General features: G+C 35.1%; 1 protein-coding gene across 1 annotated transcript in view; it reads left to right on the forward strand.

Moving 5' to 3' along the window:
* CAND1 (cullin associated and neddylation dissociated 1) overlaps window positions 1–17720 on the forward strand; it is a 43141-nt gene extending 25421 nt beyond the window's left edge. The window contains exons 5-15 of the mRNA XM_042992706.1: window positions 12–268; window positions 348–453; window positions 1818–1963; window positions 5085–5377; window positions 7143–7284; window positions 7618–9111; window positions 9826–9921; window positions 12574–12743; window positions 12824–12988; window positions 14604–14711; window positions 15679–17720. Of these exons, the coding sequence (XP_042848640.1) occupies window positions 12–268; window positions 348–453; window positions 1818–1963; window positions 5085–5377; window positions 7143–7284; window positions 7618–9111; window positions 9826–9921; window positions 12574–12743; window positions 12824–12988; window positions 14604–14711; window positions 15679–15903 (3202 nt within the window). The 3' untranslated portion in view covers window positions 15904–17720. The remainder of the gene's footprint in view (window positions 1–11; window positions 269–347; window positions 454–1817; window positions 1964–5084; window positions 5378–7142; window positions 7285–7617; window positions 9112–9825; window positions 9922–12573; window positions 12744–12823; window positions 12989–14603; window positions 14712–15678) is intronic.
* Window positions 17721–19026: the final 1306 nt, after the last annotated feature.

Consider the following 19026-nt stretch of genomic DNA (forward strand, 5'->3'; position numbering starts at 1 on the left):
TTTATTTTAAGGCAAGGAGGACTTCTTGTTAATTTCCATCCTTCAATTCTGACCTGTCTGCTCCCCCAGTTGACCAGCCCTAGACTTGCAGTGAGGAAAAGAACCATTATTGCTCTTGGCCATCTGGTTATGAGCTGTGGAAATATAGTTTTTGTAGATCTTATTGAACATCTTTTGTCAGAATTGTCCAAAAATGATTCCATGTCAACAACAAGGACCTACATACAATGTATTGCTGCAATTAGTAGGCAAGCTGGTCATAGAATAGGTAAGAAATATTTAAATACTTTAAAATTTTCTTTAAAGAAAAAAATGAATATTTTTAAGAACCAATATGCTTTTCTTAGGTGAATACCTTGAGAAGATAATTCCTTTGGTGGTAAAATTTTGTAATGTAGATGACGATGAACTAAGAGAGTATTGCATTCAAGCCTTTGAGTCATTTGTGAGAAGGTAAGTCTTAAGATCTCTATTTTTCAAATAAAAATGTTCCCTTAGAGTAATAATTAAGCTCTAGGTTAGGTGGGTGTGGAGAAATGGATTGTTTTGACAGTCAGGATTTGAGTTTTGGATTTCAGATGTATCTTGATTAAATTATTAAGCTGATCATATAGTATTTGAAGTGGATATCATCTTATATTTCAGAATACAGTCTTTATTTTGAAATGTTTCCATTTCATTCTTAGGACTTGAACTTAGAAAGTCATTTATCGTTGTCTGTTAGTGTAATTTGATAATGTGGTTACTATCCTAAAGGGCATTAGGGTAAATTAATTATCTGGCCAAAAATCAATAGTGAATTTTATATCTTTTCAGCAATTGTTGAGGTTTATCACCTCCATTTTGCTAGGACAGTGGATCTCAATTTGGAAACCTTGGTTCTAATAATAAAATCTGCATTTATGTGCTAGAAGGCCATACTGGCTAAGTAGCAGATTTTTTTTTTTTTTTTTTTTTTTGTGCCTTTGGTGAGAATTAAGTTTGGTAGCACAGTGTCTTGAGACTTCACTTGTTATCTGCAATAATCCTTTGTCCCACTCATGGTTTTGAGAAGCAGCTTCATGGTCATACCAAATATTTTTTATTATGTTTATTTTTGAGAGACAGAGCATGGGTAGGGGAGGGGCAGAGAGAGAGAGGGAGACACAGAATTCGAAGCAAGCACCAGGGTCCGAGCTGTCTGCACAGAGCCCGACGCGGGGCTCGAACTCATCAACCGTGAGATCATGACCTGAACCGAAGTCGGACGCTTAACCAACTGGGCCACCCAGGCGCCCCCATACCAAATTTTTAAAATCAGAAATTGTGGGATTTGTTTCTGTTCTTTTAATTATTCCTTTATTGTGGGGCATTTCTATGTTCTATCTCAGAACATATAGCCAGAGCTAGAACATATAGCATATAGCTAGAAGACCTAGCCTAGAAGAGTGTGCCCTGGCATTTTTACAAACAGTCCTAGTTGCTGAAGAGCATGTTCACTTGGGCTTGGTCTTCTAGTCATATGTTCAGAAGATAGACATAAATATACAGATTTCTATTCCACCCTAAATTAACCACAGTATATCATTTATTGTAAGAATCATCCTGATTTCAGAGATGTGAAAATGTGAGGGGGAAAGTTCATCTTAAAATTAAGTGTAATTTGAAAAGTAAATATTTTAAAATATGTCGAGTCATTGCTATTGAAAAGGCTAGGAACCACTTTTCCTGTGCTATGTTAAAGGGAAGAAAGAAATCTGGTAATAAAGCAAACTGTGTCAGATATTACATGAAGGGGAAAAATAGTTATTCAAGGCAGCTTTTATTTTTTTCTTCAGATGTCCTAAGGAAGTATATCCTCATGTTTCTACCATTATAAATATTTGTCTTAAATATCTTACCTATGATCCAAATTATAATTATGATGATGAAGATGAAGATGAAAATGCCATGGATGCAGACGGTGGTGATGATGACGACCAAGGTATTTCAAATTATATAGAAGCAATGTGTTAAATTTTCATCAAAGAGCCAGTGTTATAGATGGAGAGGATTCTTAACCCCAAATCGTACCATTTATTTATAATAGTGAAAGTGGAAATGACCTCAGTATTCAACAATAGCAAGTTGATTAAATAAATTATGGGGTATCTATGTATTAAACTGCTGTACAACATTTTCAGAGTCCTGTTCTAGAAAAATATTAAGGCACTTATTAATAAGCTTTGTAAAAAAGTGGGACAAAGTTATGTCCCAGTTTGTTTTTTTTTTTAATATACAGAAAAAAAAGATGTTAGTATTTTTCCCTTAGCTAGCAATATAAACGATATTTGTGTTGTGTGTGTGTGTGTGTGTTTTGTTTGGTTTTTATTTTTCTTTATTCAAATTTCTACAAAGATTTTGTAAGGAGGGAAATGAAGGTTATTTTAAACTGTGATGTAGATATACATATTCAGTTGTTTGGCTGGTTGTATACATACTTTCATGAAAAATCCTAAATATTGTTTGAGGCTCCATTTAACTTTCATAAATAATCTAGACATTTCTCAGGCTCCTAAGATTGATGTCCTCATGCTGTGATTTGTACTCTGGAAAGGGATAGCACTTTTAGGAACATAGATGTTTGTGTTGTTTCTGCTAGTATTAAAAGAATCATAGTGGAGATAATTAAATAGGTAAGTTATGTGGTATATGGGTTGGTGGATTTCATGATAGTTTTCATACTTTTGATTTTTGAATTTATGTCCTCTTAAGTCTATAATTTCATTTGTCTTAAAACAACAAGCAACTATAAAAAAAAATCTCCCTTAACCCAATATTACACTGGCAGCTAATGCCCAGTGTCTCTTACAACCGAACTGAAAAGAATGCTCTCCAATTCCTTTTTTCTTCTCTCTTAAATCTAGTCTTCAGTGATGGACAGGATCGCCAGTGATCTCAAATGTTTGCCTATTACTAAGTTCGGCAGTGTTTCTTGAACTTCCAGGGTACCACACTCTCCTGGGTATAGTCCTGTTTTTGTGATTATCCCTTTTCAGTCTCTGTGCTGGTTGCTCTTCATAATCCTGACCACTAAACTTCAGAGTATTCCAGGGCTTAGACTTCTCTGTGAACTCATATTCTTGTTAATTTTACCTAGTCTCCTAGGTTTAATATCCTTAAATGTCATTTAATATCATTATGCTGAAAACCCAAATTTTTCTTTATTCCAGATCTTTCCTGTGACTTTTAAGTTCATGTATACATCTGCTTAATTGATTCACTGCTTAGGTATAAAATATCTTCTCCCCACTTTTCCCCTATCTCCTGCCTAACCAGTTTATTCTTTAGCCTTTTCCATCTCATCTTAGTCTCTCAGGCCAAAAACTTTGACGTTATACATAATTACTTTTTCTTGTATACCCCCCTCATTCAGTCTCTCATCTCCGGGCTTTCTTCTTTATTTATTCCTTCTCAGTGTTTTTATTTTCATTGCATTTAATCCCTTTTGACATATTGTAATTATTTTCCACATCTAGGATGTAAGTTTCATGAAGACAGAGTTTTAGTTTCTCTGTTGACTGCTTTATCCCAGTGCCTAGGGTAGTGCTTGACACACAGTAGGCACTCAGTAAATGTGTTGTATTAATGAAGGGATTATAATAGAATATCTTTTGAAAAAAGCAGTGGCAATATCTTCCAAGTTTTGATTGTTGGTTTTTAGTGTGCCAGGTACTTATGTTGAATAACTAACCAAGTCCTTTAGCTGTTACATCAGTTTTCATGGGTTATACCTAATGACTGTCTTTGCACCATAGTGTTATTGTAACATAAAAGCACCATAATTTCAGTGATTAGGATATTTAATGTTTTAATAACCCTTTTTTTCCAATAAAGTATATTTCTACAAAATAATTCACATGGGTTGCCATGGGGAAAACTTTATTTGTTTGCTTTTAAATAATCTATTTTGATATAGTACCTTTTAATTTTCAAATATGTATTTGCAAATAAGTCATATGCCTTGGGTTTAGTAGTATGTGGTTAGGTTTTCCTATAATGTGCCAAAATGAAATTAAGTAAACAAAACTTTAATATAATCCTAGGATTTTGTAAGGCATAGCTGGCCACATTTAGCTGTCACTAAGCTAATTGGAATATAAGCCAGTGAAGAGATGACATCTTTTCCCCCCACTGAGGAATCAGCGTGTCAGGGCTATAATCTTATCTAATAACAAAATTATTGTTAATTTTAGACTGTTCTAAGAACTGCTGGCATTTTTGCCATCCTCCTGACTTTATGTTGCCCAACTGATTCAATCTGATAGTGTTGGAAGGAAATAATTTTCAGAGATTTTGTATGTAATGAAGCATACATAAGTGAGGTGGAGTTGATAATGCTTATACTTGGAATGCTTATTGTTTTAAGGTTTAACAGGAATTTGGAGAAGATGGTGCTTTGTTGTTAGAAGGATTTTCTTGTAATTGAGGAAGTATTGTGTTTTTAAACTGTCACGAGAATACGTTGAAAGGTTGGAAATACACATATTTTTTCCTAAGAGCCCATCATTAAATGTAATGAAAACCCTTGTAATCCCGAAGAAAGCTGATGTCAGTCAGGATTCTTTTTCTCCCCAGAAAATTAGTCTACAGCATGTCCTAGGATTGTAACCATGCTTTTTAATATATCATCTATAGTCACAAATCATATTTGCTGGTTTATTTTATTAACGCCTTCTGTGATCGATTGATTGCTTTTCCTATAGAGTCAAGTAAGTAAACATACTGTTTAAAAGGTTGGGATGAGAGATTTATGTTTTACAAGTATTTATTTTGGAAAGAAGTTTCATGTGTTAATAATTTAAAAATGATTTTAAATGATTTAAGCTGCTCATTACCCATAAGTGAGAAGATGATTAACGAGTTAAAAACAATTACGATTATTTTCTTTAGAGGTTAATTTATATGTAACTTGGTATAATTTCTATCTGTTTAAGTACTTGCACTTTTAACACTTGCTGTACTTAAGTGAAAAGTTTTAAAACTGTCTTAGTTTGAATATCGATTCACTTTCTGTATTCAATGATAAACTTTTCTTACCTGTTAACATTAAAACTTCTCTCTAGGGAGTGACGACGAATACAGCGATGATGACGACATGAGCTGGAAAGTGAGACGTGCGGCTGCTAAGTGCTTGGATGCTGTAGTTAGCACAAGGCATGAAATGCTTCCAGAATTCTACAAGACTGTCTCTCCTGCACTGATATCGAGATTTAAAGAGCGTGAAGAGAATGTAAAGGCAGACGTTTTTCATGCATACCTTTCTCTTTTGAAGCAAACTCGTCCTGTACAAAGTTGGCTGTGTGACCCTGATGCTATGGAGCAGGGAGAAACACCTCTGACAATGCTTCAGAGTCAGGTCAGTTTAAAATTATGATTGAGGGGCGCCTGGGTGGCTCAATCGGTTAAGCAGCCGACTTCGGCTCAGGTCATGATCTCGTGGTCCGTGAGTTCGAGCCCCGCGTCAGGCTCTGTGCTGACAGCTCAGAGCCTGGAGCCTGTTTCGGATTCTGTGTCTCCCTCTCTCTGACCCTCCCCCGTTCATCCTCTGTCTCTCTCTGTCTCAAAAATAAATAAACGTTAAAAAAAAAAAATTAAAAAAATAAATAAAAGTACGATTGAAAGTCATGTTCATAAATATGATCTTGTAAAATTGGGTTTTTATATGGAAATGTGAGTCTCAGGACATCTTCAGCGAAGCAGAGTTCTGGGATATACTTCTATAGGAGTTTATGTATACTCATTCATGCTGTGTCACTTATAGTTTATTCTGATGGAGGTATTCTTGATTTATTAGATAAGCAATATTAAAATAATTTTAAGATTCAGTAAAATTATCTCTGATGTTAACAGAGGAATCTTAGGAGTGAAGCAAAGTATGAACACAAGTAGTGTGACTCCACAGCTCTAATTTAGCTGCATGATCCTGGACAAGGTAGTTATTTTTTTAAACCTCACTTTTCTCACGCGTAGTAATGGTTTACTTAGAATTGTCTACCCAGGGAAGTAAGAGATGAGATGATCTATGTAAACATTTAGTGTAGTGCCTAGTACATAGTAAGTATACTTACGGATTTTTATTACTAAGAGCTGGCATTGATATTTTTCACTTTAGGACATCTCTAAGATTCTAAAGATCAGAGCTAGATAGCTCCTATTGAATGTTTGGTGCACGCTAGGCATTTTCCTATCTTGTATTTAATCCCTACAGCAGCCCAATGGTGTACACATTGGTGCATTTTTATAAATTACAAAACAGATGTTGAGAGGGACTGAACAACGAAACTATGGGAGATGTACATACCGTATGTCTCTTGCTTCAAGTAGTACAAATTAACAGAAAATTCCTGGTGAACTTAAAGGTGAACATTGAAGAATGCACTGTAGAAGGAAACGAGATAAAGTGTATGGAGGACACAAGCCATTAAATAAATGTATAGAAGTCAGGTAAAATCATGGGACATTCTGATGGTTTGACAAATCAGGTTGTTGTCTTTTGTCTCTAGCCCTCAGGTCACTCTTCAACATGGTATGTGTCTGTATGTATCCTCCCACCCAAATACCCTATGTATGTTTTACCAGCTAACAAAACGTTAGAAAGTTTAGAAGCAGATGTCTTTGAATCATAAACTTGCTGCATGTAGCTATATTTTGAAGTGAGGTCTTATTTCATTGTGAGAGCAAACTAAAAGCAAAAATAAAGACCTGTTTAATGGTTTATTTTCCATAATTTGTCCCTTTTCGTTTAATGCATATCTGTGCTATTTTTGTTCAAAAAGCCATTTATAAATTATGTTGCTAAAATTTTGGTTGAAAATTTACTATTTGGTTAGATTTCTACTTAGTCTTATGTATTTCAGAATCAAAAATTAATTAAGGAAGACTTGTTGCTCTGTTAGAGAGCTAATGCTAGCTTTTCTCTGTTATCAGTATAAAGCAAATACAGTTCAAAGAAAACAAATGTAGTGGGTACAACAAAAGCTGCATCAGACAATCTTGTTAGTAGATAGCGGAATTAGGAATTTGACAAAAAAAGATAAACTGTTCATTCTCCCTGTCCCCTATAATTTGTGGTAAGTGTACTGAGGAAATACCAATAGCTAATGAGTGTGTGATAATTCCAGGTTCCCAACATTGTTAAAGCTCTGCACAAACAGATGAAAGAAAAAAGTGTCAAGACCCGGCAGTGTTGTTTTAACATGTTAACTGAACTGGTAAATGTACTACCTGGAGCCCTAACGCAACACATTCCTGTACTTGTACCAGGTATGAAAGATAAATCACTTTGGGGACTTATCACAGACTATTATTAAGTCTTCGATAAGCTTAAATCGTTGTTTGCTTCAAAAGCGTAATTTGTGACAACTTAATTTGCACGTACAACTATCTTGAACTCAAGTTAGAAACTTTCAAGTACAAAGTTTAAAACCTTACTCTAACTTTCTTGGCTGTCCTATTTATTGTAGATTGTGGAGTCTCTACTACTTTAGAGATAGTATGACGAAGTGGAAACTTTAGTAATATTTTAGGGATTAGGTTTTAATTTTTTTCTTTCATGAAACTAAGAATTATTGGACTTTTTTTTTGTTGGCTTTTTAGGAATCATTTTCTCACTGAATGATAAATCAAGTTCATCAAATTTGAAGATTGATGCTCTGTCGTGTCTGTATGTAATCCTCTGTAACCACTCTCCTCAAGTCTTCCATCCTCACGTTCAGGCTTTGGTCCCTCCAGTGGTGGCTTGTGTCGGAGACCCATTTTACAAGATTACATCTGAAGCGCTTCTTGTTACCCAACAGCTTGTCAAAGTAATTCGTCCTTTAGATCAGCCTTCCTCGTTTGATGCAACTCCTTATATCAAAGATCTATTTACCTGCACCATTAAGAGGTTAAAAGCAGCCGACATTGATCAGGAAGTCAAAGAAAGGGCTATTTCTTGTATGGGGCAAATTATTTGCAACCTTGGAGACAATTTGGGTTCTGATTTGCCTAATACGCTTCAGATTTTCTTGGAGAGACTAAAGAATGAAATTACCCGGTTAACCACAGTGAAGGCGTTGACACTGATTGCTGGGTCGCCTTTGAAGATAGATTTGAGGCCTGTCCTGGGAGAAGGGGTTCCTATCCTTGCTTCATTTCTCAGGAAAAACCAGAGAGCTTTGAAACTGGGTACCCTTTCTGCTCTAGATATTCTAATTAAAAACTATAGTGACAGCTTGACAGCTGCCATGATAGATGCAGTTCTAGATGAGCTCCCACCTCTTATCAGCGAAAGCGATATGCATGTTTCACAGATGGCTATCAGTTTTCTTACCACACTGGCGAAAGTGTATCCCTCCTCCCTTTCAAAAATAAGTGGATCCATTCTCAATGAACTTATTGGACTTGTGAGATCACCTTTATTGCAGGGGGGAGCTCTTAGCGCCATGCTAGACTTTTTCCAAGCTCTGGTTGTCACTGGAACAAATAATCTAGGCTACATGGATTTGTTGCGCATGCTGACTGGTCCAGTTTATTCTCAGAGCACAGCTCTTACTCACAAGCAGTCTTACTATTCTATCGCCAAATGTGTAGCTGCCCTTACTCGAGCATGCCCTAAAGAAGGACCAGCCGTAGTAGGTCAATTTATTCAAGATGTTAAGAACTCAAGGTCTACAGATTCCATTCGTCTCTTAGCTCTGCTTTCTCTTGGAGAAGTTGGGCATCATATTGACTTAAGTGGGCAGCTGGAACTAAAATCTGTAATATTAGAAGCCTTTTCATCTCCTAGTGAAGAAGTTAAATCAGCAGCCTCCTATGCACTAGGCAGCATTAGCGTGGGCAACCTTCCTGAGTATCTGCCATTTGTCTTACAAGAAATAACCAGTCAACCCAAAAGGCAGTATCTTCTGCTTCATTCCTTGAAGGAAATTATTAGCTCTGCATCAGTGGTGGGCCTTAAACCATATGTTGAAAATATCTGGGCCTTATTGCTAAAGCACTGTGAGTGTGCAGAAGAAGGAACCAGAAATGTTGTTGCTGAATGTCTAGGGAAACTCACTCTAATTGATCCAGAAACTCTCCTTCCACGGCTTAAGGGGTATTTGATATCAGGTGGGTACCTAGATTTTCTTACTTAAAATTTTATTAGCAGTTGGTAACCTTGAAAGATGCCTAATGCAGAGGCTAAAACAATCTTGTGTTATATGTAGAACCTGTTGCCATATTCAAGTGACATTTTGTTGTTTAAAAAGATAGAATAATAAGATAACGGTTACATGAATCTGTTCTAATTTCCAGGTTCATTATATTTCAGTGCTACTTTTTAATCTTAAAATTGTGGAAAAGACAGATGTTTGTTGAATTAATGTCTCCTAAGGAGCTTGGTACTACTAATTATAATACTAAAATTAATGAATTTAGTTCAAAGGAAAGAACCTAGGAGAGTTTTGTTTTCAGATTACCAGTGTCAACTCCTTTCGACCAAATAGGGGATAATAATAGCCATTGCTTTTTTTAGAAACTGCTTTTTTAAGAAATTGTGGGTTTAAACACTTCCCTTTTGTGAGGGCTTAGATCCCCCACTGCTGTTCTTCCAGCCCTTCTCCTTCCCAGAAGACATTATTTCTTTTGAAACCTAATGGGATTATAGTTTACGAGTAAAACTTTGCTTCCCTGAGAACAGTAAGTGTCACCCCTCTGGACCAAAGAGAATTTTAAGGAATTGAAGACACTGGTGTTAGTTGAAAGTGGTTTGAAAATGATACAGATGCCCGTGGATTTTAGTGAATTTACATACCAGTAGACTTAAAATTTATTTTTAATTAGGCTCATCGTATGCCCGAAGCTCTGTGGTTACAGCTGTGAAGTTTACTATTTCTGATCATCCGCAACCTATTGATCCATTGTTAAAGAACTGCATAGGTAAGTGGAAACAAAGATGAACATACTGATTAATAATTTCAGTAGCCAAAAATATTACCAAGGAACTAAAATGCTTTTAAGGGTCTGGTAATTATTTCATTAAAAAGATAATTGATAATGTGTGATTATCTATCAACCCTCAGTTTGCAGTTGTTACCAGATAATTTTGCAAATCACTGAAATTGGTAAATAACACTAGGATGTCCTTCAGAGTCAACTACATATTTGGTTCTTGCTTTATCTGTGGGAGCCCCGGTTTTCTGTTATTACTTGTAAACCCTCCAGCTCCTAGGGAGATCTGTGAAGACTTCATATGTAAGGTGAAAACAGTGGAAGAATAAAAAACTGAGTCGGGTAGAACTAAGATAGCCAAGAAAGACTAGGGCTGTCTCTTTTTCTGTGACGTCAAGAATTAGCTTCTAGGATTATTAGTAATGATTTTATAATTTCTTGTGTTGATTTCATCATCAATTTTCTTAGAGTTGGTAAAACTAAAAACCTTTAGAGTTTAGTTTGGTGTTTTCTTGGAAACAGAGCAATGACAATAACAGCAGAGAGAATAGAGGGATATGGCAAAGAAGCTTTGTAGTTTCGTGCCATTGTGCAGTAGGCCAACAAAGGGAAAAAACACAATTTAAAAGAATTACAGTGGATTACCTGGTGATCAAAAAGAAGGAAATCTTGTCATTTGTAACAACATGGATGGAACTAGAATGTATTACGCTAAGAGAGCAAGATGAATATCATGATTTCACTCATGTGGAATTTAAGAAAACGAACATAGGGAAGGGAAGGAAAAATAAGGTTAAAACAGGGAGGCAAATCATAAGAGATTCTTAAATATAGAGAACAAACTGAGGGTTGCTGGAGGGGTACTGGGTGGGGAGATAGGCTGAGTGATGGGCATGATGGAGGGCACTTGTTGGGATGAGCATTGGGTGTTATATGTAAGTGATGAATCACTAAATTCTACTCCTGAAACCATGATTACACTACATGTTAACTAACTTGGATTAAATAAAAATGAAAATGGATTTTCAGTTAAGAAATGGATTACCAGTTAATAAGAGGGATGCAGGGATAAATGGATGCTGTCGCTGGGACCTAGAAATAATTTAAAGAAGGTCTGTATTGGAAGATTCTTGCCTTTGTTCTCCTCACCTGTTTTTTGCTTTGATATATTTGTTGACATTTTTTGTGTTGTACAAGATAGGACAAAGAATCCTGTGCCACATCTCTAGAGACATATTTCCAACTTGACAAGTCAACTATTGTGTATCGTTTGTGTAGTTATTTGAGCAGATGATTGTCATTCTCCTTGAATTATGATCTAGTTTAGTATTATTTGTGACTAATATGAACATCAGAACCACCTAGGAAGCTTTTTAGAAATTATAATTTTTAAACTGAAGATTTGGGGATCTTTGATCCTAGTCCATGTCATCATTTGTCCATAATAATAGCAATATTTTAGATGCTTTTCTGAAAGCAGATAATTAGAATAAAGTATTATTCTCATTTACTGTCTTAGTAATTCTAAGCAAAGAGAGGGATGAGGAGATTTAGTCTGGTGTATTTGAATTCTTTTTGAATCCAAGGTATCTCCTGAACTTTTTTGTAATCAGAAGTTTCCTGGGGGGTCAGCCTTGAGTTTGCCCCCCAGTGTATGGTGTCTGAAGTATTACTTCCTTTCCATTTTTTCAAATTGCTGTTGTGATACAGTCAAGTGTTGGCACTGCTCTTTTTCCCCATGTATTCCAAAAGATTGCTGATTGTAGGGTTGAGACTGCATAATGAAGATTGGTAGCTCCATAAGAATACCAGGTATGTCCCAGACTGTTCAACAGTGTACATGCAGCTTATTCTACTCATGTAGTCTTAAAAGGTTTGGAATTCTCATTTTATAAGCTGAGAAACTGAGGCTCTTGCCTAACGTACCTTGCCAAAAGTCATAAAATTGGCAAATGAAGTGGTTTGGATCCCCCTCTGTGTGACTCCAAACATCTTTGCACTATAATTTCTTCCCCACGTTTGCAGTTTCTACTTTTTGTTCTGTGTTGAGTTTCAGGTTCCTCCTTCTGTATTCTTAACCTCTTACCAATTCATACATTCGGCATTAAAGATAGAAATAAAAGTATTTTGAAGGCGCATGTCTCCTTATCATCCGATAAATTGTGTACTTGTTAATAGTGTTCAGTTTATCAAGCAGTGGATCTGTCTCAGGCTAATTATTTTATTTGAACTCAGTTTTTTCTGTTTTTGTTGCTTTTAGTGAAAATACTAATTTTGAACTCTTGAGTGCACCATTAGCAATATTTTTATAGCTGCTGGTTCCGTCACTTCTCTGTGCAACCTACCTTTTTTTTAAATTAAGTATCTGTAAACGTAATTGAAGAACTTTTGGGACTCACTCATTCCATACCCTCTGCATTATATAATGGTGCTAAGAATCGGTTATCATGTCTGAATGTGAGTGGGTTTAATTGATTACCTGTTGCCAAAAGAAGTTCTGTATTCCACTTATCATGTCCTTCTGTCACCTGCATGGAAGAAATAATATCAACATAAACTTAGCCATTTAGAAAAAATATATAATGTATATTGTATTTTAACCCTACCATGACTATATGATGTTTCTCTTAAAATTTTCAGGTGATTTCCTAAAAACATTGGAAGACCCAGATTTGAATGTAAGAAGAGTAGCCTTGGTCACATTCAATTCAGCAGCACATAATAAACCGTCATTAATAAGGGATCTTCTAGATACTGTTCTGCCACATCTTTATAATGAAACAAAAGTTAGAAAGGAGCTTATAAGAGAGGTAAGTTAGTTACATTACTGTTTATCTAAGCTTGTCCTTTACTTTTAAGTATATCCACACCTTCTTTTTTGTTTCAACAGGTAGAAATGGGTCCATTTAAGCATACAGTTGATGATGGACTGGATATTAGAAAGGCAGCTTTTGAGTGTATGTACACACTTTTAGACAGTTGTCTTGATAGACTAGATATCTTTGAATTTCTAAATCATGTTGAAGATGGTTTGAAGGACCATTATGATATTAAGGTAAGATATTTGTGCCTGTTTATAAATTGCTTTAGAGGAAGACTTTGCTATAGTGACTTTCACCCTTGCAATTTACTCTTGTGTATTAAGAAAAATCGATTTGCTTGTCATGATTTAATAAGTGTACTATAAACTAGAATATGCAAAAGTAATAGTAATACAGTGTAACATTACAGGGAAAATCCAGAAACCTCATTGGAGGAGGAAGTCAAGTCTAAGTTATGGATGGAAAATTCTCAAATTCTGTATGCCAGCTTGCTTTAATGCATAGACCAGAGATCTTTCCATTACTTAAAAGAAGAGTCCAGGCAGGTTTTGGTGTTCAGAGTATAAGGAGTGAAATTATTACTACTACTACTACTACTACTACTACTACTATTTTTTTTTTTTTTTTTTTTTTTGGCCTGTCTTAATATTGGACAGTAATCTTCTCAAGGGAGTTTTTTTTTTTTTTTCCTTTTTAGTTTTCCATTAGTGTCTTGGCTAATTCTTTTGTCTGTCTTTAGAGCTGTTCTATATGATAACTGTTTTACTTACATGAATGGGGGATTTTTATTTTCCAGTATAATAAGCTTAATATCAAAAGTATTGTTAAAGGATAATACAGAAGGACTGTTTCCACATATACATGGCAATCTGTAGAAATTAGAGAGAAATACCCTTCAAAGTTTTAGAGTAGGAACTTTGCATAGCTGCTCTTTGTTTTATTTGCTCATGTCCATTTTAAATATGAACTATAAAAGGGTGATTTAAAAAACGTTCATTGTCTCTTCTTCAGGCCCTTTAGTCAAGCAGGGCAAAAGTGGTAGTTGAAAAGTAATTCAGCCATACTATCAGAATTCCAACTTGTTTCCTATGTGGTAGTAACCTGACCCTCCCAAATTCAATGAAGAGAACCCCAAAAGAAGTAATAGGATCCTCCTGTTTTATTCTGTAGTTTATAGTGTAAGAGAAAAAAAAGATTATGAGTTACTGGGCTTTATATGGATAACATAAGGATAATATAATAGAATATATATATTATTCTATACATATAATCTATATATTATATATATAATCTATATATTATATATATAATCTATATATAAGGATAATATAAGGATAATATAATATATGGATAATATAAGACTGAATAACCAGTCTTTTTGATTTTTTTAGGAATATCTGCTAAGACAGTGGAAACTTATTACAGAGCTTTTCTCCTAGTTATTTTCTTGTTCAATGGTTTCCATTCTGTTATACACAAGGGTTTTTAACAAATACTGTATCTGTGACCCTATCCTGACAGGTTAAGTAAAAATCTCTGGGAAAGGGGTTGAGGAATTGGCAGATTTCTAAAGCTTTCCAGCGCTAATGTGCAGCCAGGATTGAGAACCACTTTACTAGTTTTGGACTCTAGGACCACATTATAAGGTCGATCTGCCTAATGCTCATAATTAATATTCCTCAGAATAAAGTTTGAAACAAATTTATGTGATTCCAAATGGCAGATTACATTAAAATGAAACTTGATGGTACATGCTATGCATTTCCTCTTAGAAGCTTTGTCAGAATTTGGAATTTTGTCTTTAGAAAATAATGCAAAGTCTAAATTTTTTGTTTTAATTTCTAATAGATGCTCACATTTTTAATGTTGGTGAGACTTTCCACCCTTTGTCCAAGTGCAGTGCTGCAGAGGTTGGACCGACTTGTTGAGCCGTTACGTGCCACATGTACAACTAAGGTAATCACTGATAGACATCACCCTAGGCCAGACTTGGTATATTCAAGAATCCTAGTTGATTCCATACTGTAGTTTTCCAGATTTAACCATGCTAGCACTCTATGTATTAGTTGGCTTTAAAAGTGAATCTTTTAGGGGCTCCTGGGTAGCTTAGTTAAGCATCCGACTTTGGCTCAGGTCATGATCTCGAGGTTGGTGGGTTCGAGCCCCGCGTTGGTCTCTGTGCTAACAGCTCAGAGCCTGGAGCCTACTTCAGATTCTGTGTCTTCCTCTCTCTCTGCCCCTTCCCCACTCACACTCTGTGTTTCTCTCAAAAACAAACATTAAAAAAAAATTTAAAAAGTTAACCTTTTAGATGTGGATGTTTTAGAAAACGTAGCACCATTAAATGCCATTCTTAAAAGCTTTTAATGTTATAGATATGTATCATACGTTGAAGTATCAATTCTGAGACCATAAAGGAGGAAATGGTGTATTCCGGTAGAGGAGGTGGTGAGTGGGAGTTCTAGAAAACTTCATATGAGCACGATGACATGTAAAATGGACCTTGAAAAGTTAGAATTATTTTTAGATTCAGAAGGAAACAGGACTTTTCATAGAAGAAATACATAGTACATGGCAGTACATGACATGTTTGAAGAAAAATGAGTGAACAGGGTAGCTAGAAGAATAGTTTCTTAGAGGCCAGAGTAGGGCTTGCTTAAGCAGGTAAGGCTCTGGGTCCCATTCTGTTTTCAACCATGAGGGCTCTGAATTTTGTTTTTATAAGGGGGCTTTGTATAAAATGTTCCCTCCAAGGAAGAGAGCTACTGCTCAACAGTTTAAAAACAACTGTGTTTAGGTATAATGTATCTTTTGGACCTATAAGACAGTGGCTTTGCTTTATTTACCAGAAATTTCTACATGCTTAAATTTTGTTCAGGAGCTGTCTTTATAACCTATAATATAAATTTACTCAATGTTACAGGTGAAAGCAAATTCAGTAAAGCAGGAGTTTGAAAAGCAAGATGAACTAAAGCGATCTGCCATGAGAGCAGTAGCAGCATTGCTAACCATTCCAGAAGCAGAGAAGAGTCCACTGATGAGTGAATTCCAGTCACAGATCAGTTCTAACCCTGAGCTGGCGGCCATCTTTGAAAGTATCCAAAAAGATTCATCGTCTACTAACTTGGAATCAATGGACACTAGTTAGATGTTTGTTCAACACGGGGACCATCACTTTGACCATATGATGCACTGAATTGACAGGTTAAACATAAGACATGGAAAGAGAAGTATTTAAGGCTTCAAAATGTTCCATTTTTTTCCCTCTTCTCATGGAGACAGTTTGGCTTTCTTCCATTGTTGTTTTTGTAGCATTTATTTCAGAAACATGTATTTCCACAATCTCCAGAGGTTGTAAAGCCACTAATGTTTTAGTGGTTAGGGCAACATTTAAAAAATGGAAATTAAAATTTAGGATTTATGGAGATAGGGTCCAGTATCTATTTGCCCTGTAATGTTTAGGATTAAAATGTTGAAATTTTGTGACCATGAATTTCTTTCTTTTATAATTTTTCTTTAAAAAAAAATCAAAATTTTACAAGACGAAAACCATGTTTTTCTCGTATAACTTTTTGTTTCAGCAACATAAATCGATTTTTAGCTGGCAGACAAGAATATCTGTGTAAGATTTGTTACGTTTCAGAGGGTTTGGCAGTTTAAAAAAAGATAAGGTATCATTTTTTTTTAAGTATGGGGATTAACAGTATCCCTATTGTGCACACTAATTTTGCATGAGCAAGTTTACAAATATGTATTGTCTGTAAAGCAGCATGTGCAGATTATTCATAATAACAAAAGTTAAAATAGTATTATTGTATTAGTGCAATTTTCAGATATTTATTTTTGCACAGAAAACATATCTGGAGAAAGAGAGAGAGAGGAGTAAATTTTTGAAACTTTGGTTTTCTTAATGCCAGTGTGAATTTGCAGATGTTTTCAGCAAATCAAGTCACAATAACAGTTTGCCACTTTTTCTATTATAAATTTTCTTACACATTTAAAATTTGAATATTTAAGTACTCAGTTTTTCTCAGTTACCCATTTGTGTGCGTGTGTTTCCAATTTAGAATTTTTTAAAGCCAGATGTTTCTTTCATTCCCTTTGGATCCCTGCATTCCTTATTGAAGGATACAAATACTGTGTACGCTTTTGAATTTTATTTTTAGGAAAATTCTGAAGCTGTCACAGGTTTGTTAGCTAATATAGTGTTTTCTTTTAGTTGAGTTAGATTCCCCCCCCTCTTGTAGCGCTAATTCACATATTGTATTTGGTAAGTGTTGACTACTTTTCCTGATTAAGGGGTCTGTGCTGGGGGGAAGCAAAGCTTTGCAGTACCTTATATTGTAGTTAAATTTTTATTTAACATATCCTTCAGTGAGCTCATTTCACACTGTAGCCTCTTCCTTCAAATTTGTGGTGCTCCTGTAACAGTAAGAACTAACTTCTGAAATAAAAGACATCTCCTAATGCTGTGCAAACATAGTTTACATGTATTGAAGGAGGCAGTTGTTAAATCGACCAATTTAAGCAATCAGATATTTGAAAACTGCACCCTTTATTTTTGAAACTGTGAATTAGAAATATTTTTCCTGCTGTATAACTTCCTGCTTTAACATCTGAATATGCAGTGATTTTAATTGATAACATACTGTGGTTATTCGATTAACAGCTTGATTTCAAATGTTCAGATGATAATGCATAAGACATCATTACCAGTAAGGATTTTAGTACATTAATCTAGAACGTTACATGAAGTTGGTGCCATTTCAAAATGTGGCAGGTGATAATCTTCTACCATAATTTGCATAAAACTGTAATAGAAATTTATTTCGAGATGTTAGTATATTATGTACTATGCATTACCGTGGTATAGATGTTGTGGATATATTTAAGTATTTGGTTACATGGTTTCACAATAAATTACAATACTGCAGGCTCTAGGACCATATAGGAGACTGACATGCATATGTTGTGTGACTGTCTTAGTTAATTGTCTAACGTTAAATCCAAATACTTCTCATGTATTGGATTTTTTTTTTTTTAACTTCCAAGATGCATGGTTTTTTTGTCTTGGAAGACGGCTGATTTTTCTAACAGCTGAAATTCTATCTTTTAATACGAAAGTAGATTACACTTTTTTCTAGTAGTAGATCTGGTTTTAGTAGTTTTTAAAATATATATATTCACATATATATATTTACGTACATGACAAAATTAGTTAACAGAGAAGAATACTCCGATTTTAAATGTTGAGTCATACTGATTAACTTGGTACTTCTAGTGGCGATGTACTAATTCTGGAACTGAGGTTGCGAGGTGTGGGGTCTGGTCGTAGTCTGCCATTCATACTACTTACTGGTCTTTTACCTACTATGGACAACCATTAAGCAAAACCTCCTTAATATGTAGGTTTCTCTGGAGAGCTACAAGTTAATAGAAAACAGCTGTTTGCCGATTTTCTTGAGGACATATAAACTGTTTAGATCTGACTTTAAAAAAAAGTTCAATACAGGGTTGCATTTTGAGGCTATTTTATGAAACCAAGGCAGAAAGGAAATTTGGTATGGCAAGGCCTAACCTAAAAATTTTTATATAAAATCAATAGCACTGAATGATAATTTTTAATTTTGGAGAGTGTAAGCAGGGGAGAGGAGATGAGAGAGAATCTTAAGTAGGCTCCATGCTCCACGCAGAACCCGGCATGGGGCTTGATCCCGTGACTCTGGGATCACTACCTGAGCTGAAATCAAGAGTCGGATGCTTAACCAACTGAGCCGCCCAGGCACCCCTGAATGATAATTTTTGAAAAGGTAGTCATGTCTTCAGTAGTGATGGCTAAAACTTTCTGACCATTGGGAATTAGAATGCTTAAAAGATTGAATAGTTACAAAAAATTTTATGTAACCATAATTACTCAAATCAGTTTTTTGTTTTTTTGTTTTTTTTTTTTTGTTGGTGAAAATAGACACGCTCGTATGTTATTTACCCATTTCTAAGGGATTTTTGTTTATACCTCGTTCAGGCTCGGGGACAACAAACGAATATGATTATACAGTCATGGTTGAAGTTCAAAAGAATGAGATATTTAAAATCCCTAGTCACTGAAACACTTCACTAGTTAATAAGCCGTGAGCTTTATTCAGCCACGTGACAAAGTATATAGCAATACTTCACAATTAAAATGTTGAAGTAACATTTTCTGCCCACATTAAATTTTACCAAAAATTTAAATTGTTAAAGTTAACTGCCATTCTTTACATATATTATGCTT

The sequence above is a fragment of the Panthera tigris genome, chromosome B4, assembly GCF_018350195.1.
Source record: "Panthera tigris isolate Pti1 chromosome B4, P.tigris_Pti1_mat1.1, whole genome shotgun sequence".
Lineage (NCBI taxonomy): Eukaryota > Metazoa > Chordata > Mammalia > Carnivora > Felidae > Panthera > Panthera tigris.